Source organism: Cucurbita moschata, unplaced genomic scaffold (genome assembly GCF_002738365.1).
Source record: "Cucurbita moschata cultivar Rifu unplaced genomic scaffold, Cmos_1.0 Cmo_Scf00008, whole genome shotgun sequence".
NCBI classification, from domain to species: domain Eukaryota; kingdom Viridiplantae; phylum Streptophyta; class Magnoliopsida; order Cucurbitales; family Cucurbitaceae; genus Cucurbita; species Cucurbita moschata.
In genome coordinates, this window is record NW_019268524.1 from 2,939,656 (window position 1) to 2,947,911 (window position 8,256).

Below are 8,256 nucleotides of genomic sequence, written 5' to 3' on the forward strand. Positions count from 1 at the left end.
AAAAAAAAAAAAAAAAAAAAGAGTTGGTGAATCAATTATTTAATTTAATAGCAGCACTGAAACGCAGCCAATGTGCGACTTTCCAGTTTCCATTGAGAGCCAGCCAGCTATGAATTGACCATTTGACCCTTCATTTCGAATTTTAATGGTATTTGATAAATATGGATATATCCACATCCGACGTGGCGCTATATTTCCGCCACCTGGATATTAATTCTCCAGCTCTCTTTTATTGACTTTCAAAAATAAAATATATATATTCGAGAGACCGTGATCGACAGTTTTACACCGTCAGATGTAATCTAAATATTATAATTATTAAAAAATATAAATTTTATAACTTTAATTTCCAAAATTGCCCATTTTATTGTGATTTATACGAATAATAAATTACTTTATTAAGACAGCCTTATAGGAATGGAAGCTGAGGCTTTGAGGTGGCATTCACATCTTGCTTTCACATAAATATACGAGCCTAGTTTCAAACTTAGCCTATTGCTTCTTTCAAAAAAAAGGAAAAAAATAAATAATACGAAAATTGACAAATTAAATTCAAATTTAATATTTGATATTTAATTTCTTTTGTACTCTAAATATTTTAATGATAATGATCTGTGCCAGAAATTAAATTTTTTATTATGTTAAAAAAATTGTAATATCCGTTTGTAAAATTAAATTTAAATAAATAAATAAGGAATTTTAGTTAACCACGGTGCATGGTTGGATTAAACCACGGGTTAAGCATCGTGGTTAAGCGGCGACTCTTGGAATAGTTTGGTCCCGTCTCTGACTCTCATAGAGATTGTTTATTTTTCCCTCTCCTCGAAGCCCGAAATTAACTTATAAATACGGTTTTGTAGCCATTTTCTCATCATCGATCTTTCGGATTTCAAGCCTCTCCCGTTTTCCGGCGATAATCTCCGGTAAGGACTCTGTTTCTTTCTTTCTAGGTTTTTGTTTTTTGTTTACGATTAGAGATTTTTAGGTGTAATTGATGAATTCAAGCGTTGATTCAGTGTGATTTGAGTTACAGAGGATACGAAAATGGCGAATGACGGGAAAGATAACGGCGAATTTAGTTTCGTGAGCGGCGGAGAAGCGGAGACAGGGCGGAGAGGATTACCGAAGATTCATACGGAGAGAACCGCGGCGGAAACAGAGAGAGATATATGTCATGACGACAGTACGACGCCGATGAGAGCTAGAACGCTGGAGCATCTTCACTCTCTGCAGAAGAAGCGATCAACGCCGACCACTCCATTGACGGATGCTCACGGCGTCTTTTCACCTGTATCGGAGGCGGAGCGGCAAAAGCAGCAACTCAAGTCGATCAGGTAAGTAGTTATCACGGCGGGGAAACCGTGAGTTGTGGCGGTGAAATGAGATTGACGTGACGGTTGTGCGATTTGTTTGTGGCAGTGCCTCGCTGGCGTCGCTGACGAGGGAAACTGGGCCGAAGATTGTAAGAGGCGATCCAGAAAAAAAGGCCGAGGCCCATACAGGAACAGTACTGGACCATCACCATTTCGGCGAGCCCATTTTGAATTTGAGCGATAGCGCTCTCAAGTTCACTCACATCCTTTACAACCTCTCCCCCGCCGGTAACATATCTAAGCCGTCCATTTTTTCAGATGAACACGAACGGTTCTGATTTAGTTTAAATTAAACAGAGCTTTACGAGCAAGCCATCAAGGTCGAGAAAGGTTCGTTCATAACGGCCACCGGCGCGTTGGCCACACTTTCTGGAGCCAAAACGGGACGGTCACCGAGAGATAAACGCGTCGTTAAAGATGAGACCACCGAGGACGAGCTTTGGTGGGGAAAGTAAGTGATAATTAATCCGAATTAAAATTAAAAAAAAAATGATTAATGAAACGCCGTCGTTTCGGCATTAATGAAATTTTTGCTTTTGTGTTGTAGGGGGTCGCCTAATATTGAGATGGATGAACATACTTTCTTGATCAATAGAGAGAGAGCCGTCGATTACTTGAACTCCCTGGATAAGGTAAAATATTTTATAATTTTAAATCCTATTAATTATTTTAAATTTTTATTTGTTTAAAAAATTAAAAATAATATGCATTTAGATGGTATGAAATGGAAATAAAATAAGAAATAATATGGATTTAAAATTTATTTTAATTAGACACCCTGTTTGACAAAAAAGAAAGTTATATTTATTTTATATATTTATCATTTAACAAAAAGTCAGAAATAATTAATTATTTAAGAGAAATTAGTTTAGTTGACCTTTTAGGACAGCGTGTGATTACGTGGAAGTGTTTTGTGGAGAAGTTGGGTGCCCAATTTTGTAATTTAATGAGGTGGCAGTGACGATTAAAGTCCACTATGGATATTTTATCGTATTAATTAATATAAAGTAACACGGAAACTGGTAACGTGTTTGGTCCATTATTTCAGTGTCTTGTTGACGTAATTATCCATTCCTTAATTTTCGGAGATCTTAATATATTTTCTTTTTGGAACCATTACAAGGAACAGACAAAATATATTTCTGGTCGTATACCCCCACCATGTATTTAGGCTAAACGAATAAAAATATCTATAATTTTTTAATATTTTTTTTTACGAAATACTTACGTTAATGCGTATTTTAAAAAAACGTAGCATTTAAGTGTATTTTTGAAATAAAATAGTTTTTTTTATAATTAATTTAGTCTATTATGTGTACACGGTTGGATGAACACAACTCTACTCTGTACAATAGTATGATATTGTCCACTTAAGTTCTCGTGGTTTTTCTTTGGGCTTTCAAGCTCACGAAGAGAGTAGTAAACCGATGATCATTCCTTAAATCAGTGGATGTGGGACTTTCATCCCACAATCATCTTGCACACGAGTAGTTTGTCTTCTAGTCAATTTTACCTTTCCTTGTCAGGATTTTGTTGAAATTTTCATTCAGGAGTTAAAGTTGAAATTTTCGTTCCGGAGTTAAAAAGTTGAAATTTTCTTAAAAGAGAAAATAAAAAGATGATCAATCCGACCAAACTGGACAGGTTCAATCAGTTTGAACAATTGGTTCAATTTCATGAAGTTCAAAACTGAATATTAATCAAATTAATTGGAGTTTTCAAGAAATTTGAGTTCAATATAGTTTCAACTGCATTGTAGTTGTTAGGTGGGAATCCCGACCTTTTAAGATATAGAGAACCTGTCATTGAGCTAGGTTCAAGTTACATCTACATCATAGTTATTTACTTCCGGTAATAATAACTCGTTCGACTCTTTTTCCAGGTATTTGTGAATGATCAGTTTCTGAACTGGGACCCCGAACACCGAATCAAAGTCCGAATCGTCTCAGCCCGAGCTTATCATTCCTTGTTCATGCACAACATGTAAGTAATCATCATCATGTCATGTAACAACAATTGGAAATACATTCAACTTTGTAGTAGCTCCCAAATTCATACTTGTTTGATGGCAGGTGCATTCGACCGACTGCCGAAGAGCTCGAGGACTTCGGTACTCCAGATTTCACGATATACAACGCCGGGCAGTTTCCTTGTAATCGTTATACTCATTATATGACTTCTTCCACCAGTATAGACATGAATCTTGCTAGAAAGGAAATGGTTATTCTTGGTACTCAATATGCTGGGGAGATGAAGAAAGGCCTCTTTAGTTTAATGCATTATCTCATGCCCAAGCGCCAGATCCTCTCCCTTCACTCTGGCTGCAACATGGGCAAAAATGGAGATGTGGCCCTTTTCTTTGGACTCTCGGGTACGTTTTATTATAACTTCATTGAATTCGAGTTATCGAAAGCCATGGACAAGCCTTGAGGATCGCTCGTTATTTGATTACGTGTTAACAGGTACTGGAAAGACCACGCTGTCTACAGATCATAATAGGTACTTAATTGGGGATGACGAGCATTGTTGGAGTGATAACGGTGTCTCAAACATTGAAGGCGGTTGCTATGCCAAATGCATTGACTTGTCGAGGGAAAAGGAGCCCGATATTTGGAACGCTATCAAGTTTGGGACTGGTAATCTCCGAACTTAATGTTTGTTAGCTACCTGATTATGTTGATGGTGCTTATTCCTGTTGTGCTTGTTCTTGTTTTTTGCTGTAGTTCTTGAGAATGTGGTGTTTGATGAGCACACTAGAGAAGTCGATTACTCTGAGAAATCCGTTACAGGTATTCGTTAGACGTGTTGAGATGAATAAATTACCGATGTACCACTTGTGCAGACTGACTTATTATCGTTCGGTTCTTGTCGATTCAGAGAACACTCGTGCTGCTTATCCCATCGAATACATACCGAATGCTAAAATCCCATGTGTTGGTCCTCATCCAAAGAATGTGATTCTTCTTGCCTGTGATGCATTTGGGGTTCTCCCACCAGTGAGCAAGCTGAGCTTGGCTCAGACCATGTACCATTTTATCAGTGGCTACACTGCTTTGGTAGTTAGCTATTACTCACTCATTCAATCCATAATACTAATAGATGTAAATCCTAATGAGCTGAATCTTGTTGCAAAATCAGGTGGCTGGAACTGAGGATGGCGTGAAAGAGCCAACGGCGACATTCTCAGCTTGTTTTGGAGCAGCGTTCATAATGCTGCACCCGTCTAGGTATGCAGCGATGCTAGCTGAGAAGATGAAGAAACACGGTGCCACGGGATGGCTCGTAAACACCGGTTGGTCCGGAGGAAGGTACGAAATGACATATCTGTTGAGGATTGTTGGGACGTAGTCTCACATTAGCTAATTTAGGAAATGATCTTGAGTTTATAAGTAAGAAATACGTCTCTATTGGTATGAGACCTTTTGGAGAAGCCCAAGCAAGTCATGAGAGCTTCAATATCATACCATTGTGGAGAGTCGTGATTCCTAACAATACCAACATTGAGCTCTCAGTTTTCATAAATTACAGCTGAAACGTCTTGGCCATGAACTAAATTTGATATTCTTGCAGCTATGGAAGTGGTAACCGTATCAAGTTAGCCTACACGAGGAAGATCATTGACGCAATCCACTCGGGAGCGCTTTTGGAGGCAAATTACACCAAGACTGAAGTGTTTGGCCTTGAGATTCCTGATGCTATTGAGGGAGTTCCAGCAGAAATCCTGGATCCAGTAAACACGGTTAGTCGAAAACGAATTCATCGGTCAGCTTCATTTTCGATTGCAGTCTACCATGTTTAACTTCATTCTTGTTTCTGATTGTTTGAACAACAGTGGTCGAACAAAGACGGCCACAAGGAGACACTGCTGAAGCTGGGTGGTCTGTTCAAGAAGAATTATGAAGGGATCCATGCTTACCAGGTGCAGAGGGATAGTAAATTAGCCGAGGAGATTCTTGCAGCTGGGCCAACTTTGTAATGGAAAGCCAAGAATTTGGGTGGAGGTTAGAGTTCTTGTTACTGCTTACTTTTCCTGTGATTTGGCTGATGATATCAGAAATTATGCATCAGTTTCCATGACCTAATGTCTGTGTGTTTTTAAAAAAAAAATAAAAGGAGAGGGATGATGGGGTATGAGGTGTATAGGCTTTTAAATTATGTTTCTATAGCAGAATTTGCTGATGCAATGTAATAATTAGTTTATTGTTAATTGATTTTATATACACCAATTATACTTCTAATAATTTTAGGCCTTGTTTGATACCCCATTAATCCTATTTCTTTCGTACTTGTAATCTACTTTTCATTAATGTAGATTGAAATATCAATGCACGGTTTGGAAAAAAAAAAAAAAAAACTAGTAATAATAAAATTTTAAATCAAACCCGAATTATTGTCATATTGATGTATTCATTTCATAAGAATTAATTTATATACGCAATATATTGATGAAATTTCCCGAGAAAAAGGAAGAATTGAGGTTCGTACATATTAATGAAATTTCATAAGAAATAGGAAGAATTAAGGTTCGTAGCTATCTGAAATGGCATATTCTTAATAATTCCAAATAAAATCTTTACATCATTACAATCTTGGACCATCCTTCAAAATTACAATATGCAGTAACCCAAGCCTGCGCTAGCAATGTTTGAGATAGGTTTCTACACAATTATAAAAACTGTTTCGTTCCTTTTTCCAACTGATGTGAGATCTCACAATCCACCATCTTCTGGGCTCAACATCCTCTTTGACACTCGTTCTCCTCTCCAATAGATGTGTACTCTCACACAATAAGTGAATCCGGGCTCAACATCCTCATTGACACTCATTCTCTTCTCCAATAAATGTGGAATCTCACACAATAAGTGGATCTAGTATATTATACTCAATTCAATAAAATACATCGAGCTGGTATAAACATACCGTGGATGGTCTATGTTTTGGTCGAATTATTGGCCAACACTGAAAAAATATTCACTAGTATTAAGCAGCTGCATTCATAAAAAAAACAATTCGCATCCCACATTTCCGCTACTACTATGCTTTTAAGGGTAAAAGTAAATAAATAAATCCCAAGAAAGGGTAAAGGTAAACAGACCATGATTAGCTGATGCATCAACATTTATGAACTGACTCCCAGTAAATATATGACTGTGTAAATGTAACTGGAGGGCTGCAACCTCCGCAGTTAAATTTGGGGGATGATAAGTTTATTTTCCAGTCATTGGGAAATATATGAGGTCAAAAGTTCACTTTTGTAGCCATGACAAGTTCATACACATGTTAAGATTCACTGGTCGATGTTGTGTTGTCTTTGTGCTTGATCATGCCAGAATCAACGAGAATTGGAACCTCAGCAGCGAGCCACGGTGCAAGTCCCAAACAAAGAGCATGAGCAATTCCAAACCTAGGACTGCAAAACAGATACTAAATAAGGTTGGCTATGACAATGGCAAGCTGAAAAAGAATGTGTAATGCCCAACAACAGCTCCAAAACAGTACTATTTTGAAGATTTTGACTCCTTCGCAAGAATAACGGACACAAGATAGTCAAATGACACTAATGAAATGAGAGTTTGGGACTTGTACAGGTCCCATTAGCAGGAATGAAGCTGAATCTTGCATGGATAAGGAAACATAAACGTGAAGAACATCCTAATCGTATTGATCTAACTGGTCATAGAAAAAACGTACCGATCCAAAAGCGATCACATGATTCATGTAAGATAAAGTTTTTATCAGATAAATTGTGAACAAATCTGGTTCCAAAGTAGAACAACTGGGATAAGAATGTGAGATCCCATGTCGGTTAGAGGGGAGAACAAAACATTTCTTATAAGCGTGTAGAAAACTCTCCCTAATAGACATGTTTTAAAACCGTGAGGCTGATGACAATTCGTAACGGGTTAAAGCAGACAATATTTGCTGGCAATTGACATAAAGGGTTACAGAGAACCAATGGGTTTACGTTCAAAATGAGCCGTTCACTGTCAGCAAGTTGGGAAAGGCAGAGACTGCTGAGTGAGACGCATATCGAATCAAGCATGCATTCTAAGTTAGCTCTAAACCTGAGCCTGCTTTAACTTTCAATTGCATGCAAACACGAAGTTAAACTTATATCCACTCGTTAAGCCTTTCCAGAAAGTAACCAATTCTGCAAACACGTGAACTTCAAGATCTATGTCTCTACCGTCATTTAGAAGAATTTAGACTTAGTTACCTGTTTTTCGCCCAGAGAGGCTTGAAATGAATGGTTAAGCAGATCTTTCCTCCTCTGTACATCTGAAACAATCCACAACGAGTTAAAAAAGGTTTCGAAATTCAACTACGAATAAAGAAAATTCTTCAAAAATAAGAAAACCAAACGAAATTCCAACCTTCTGAGTTTTTCCATCGAGCTCCGGCAGCTCCAGCTCTGGCGCTGTGGATGGATACGTGATAGGAATATCGAATTGAAGATCGAATTCGTACTTGAGAAGGTTGTGCACGTACCAGCACTTGCCGGTCCATCGTGTTCCTTCTGGATTAGCAGCTGAGATCCGAAACCAGTCATTATCATTTGACTTGTTCATCTGAGTGTAGGCGATCAATGCCTTGTACTCCTCCTTCAGCCTCTGCGTCCATGCCGCACCATCTCTCGGCCCAGCTTTCGTCGTTAGCAGAGGAATTTGGGTGAGCGTCGACTTGGTATTCGGATCCCAACCCTCCATGATTCTTCTTCTTCTCTGCTAACCCTAACTGAGATTCCGATCTTCCGAAGTTCAAAATGAAATTTTCCTGAAAAATATAAATTGATTTATTTATTAAAAAAAAAAAAAAAAACCCTAAAGTATAAAAATGCGGGAGGGCCACGTGATATTCACGTGCCTGCCCTCCGCGCCAGCCG

General features: G+C 38.2%; 2 protein-coding genes across 3 annotated transcripts; one reads left to right on the plus strand and one right to left on the minus strand.

Annotated features, from left to right (window-relative positions):
* The first annotated feature begins 765 nt into the window (after positions 1-765).
* Positions 766-5,619, plus strand: LOC111446051 (phosphoenolpyruvate carboxykinase (ATP)). Of its 2 annotated transcripts, none has more exons than XM_023084689.1 (13): positions 766-923; positions 1,034-1,334; positions 1,420-1,601; positions 1,671-1,824; positions 1,921-2,005; positions 3,256-3,356; positions 3,446-3,744; positions 3,836-4,009; positions 4,097-4,162; positions 4,251-4,429; positions 4,512-4,681; positions 4,944-5,112; positions 5,206-5,619. In XM_023084689.1, the coding sequence occupies exons 2-13, from the start codon at positions 1,045-1,047 to the stop codon at positions 5,347-5,349; spliced, it is 2,013 nt and encodes a 670-aa protein (XP_022940457.1). In that variant the 5' UTR covers positions 766-923; positions 1,034-1,044; the 3' UTR covers positions 5,350-5,619. The 2 variants fall into 2 exon arrangements, with proteins under 2 accessions (XP_022940457.1, XP_022940458.1); XM_023084690.1 differs by having other exon boundaries at positions 779-923; positions 1,017-1,334.
* An 836-nt stretch (positions 5,620-6,455) lies between these two features.
* On the minus strand, positions 6,456-8,181 carry LOC111446056 (ubiquitin-fold modifier-conjugating enzyme 1). The gene is made up of 3 exons (XM_023084700.1): positions 7,748-8,181; positions 7,591-7,652; positions 6,456-6,783 (listed from the first exon to the last, which is right to left on the minus strand). Exons 1-3 carry the CDS (start codon positions 8,078-8,080, stop codon positions 6,654-6,656), a joined length of 525 nt encoding a protein of 174 aa, XP_022940468.1. The 5' UTR covers positions 8,081-8,181; the 3' UTR covers positions 6,456-6,653.
* Positions 8,182-8,256: the final 75 nt, after the last annotated feature.

Bases quoted from the DNA above. Each gene is read 5' to 3' on its own strand.
- LOC111446051 (XM_023084689.1), top strand. From the start codon at position 1,045: ATGGCGAATGACGGGAAAGATAACGGCGAATTTAGTTTCGTGAGCGGC. The intron at 2,006-3,255 runs GTAAAATATTTT...CTCTTTTTCCAG, and splicing joins ACTTGAACTCCCTGGATAAG to GTATTTGTGAATGATCAGTT. The intron at 3,357-3,445 runs GTAAGTAATCAT...GTTTGATGGCAG, and splicing joins TCCTTGTTCATGCACAACAT to GTGCATTCGACCGACTGCCG.
- LOC111446056 (XM_023084700.1), bottom strand. From the start codon at position 8,080: ATGGAGGGTTGGGATCCGAATACCAAGTCGACGCTCACCCAAATTCCT. The intron at 7,653-7,747 runs GTTGGAATTTCG...GGATTGTTTCAG, and splicing joins TCGATGGAAAAACTCAGAAG to ATGTACAGAGGAGGAAAGAT. The intron at 6,784-7,590 runs GTAACTAAGTCT...TCTGTTTTGCAG, and splicing joins CCTCTCTGGGCGAAAAACAG to TCCTAGGTTTGGAATTGCTC.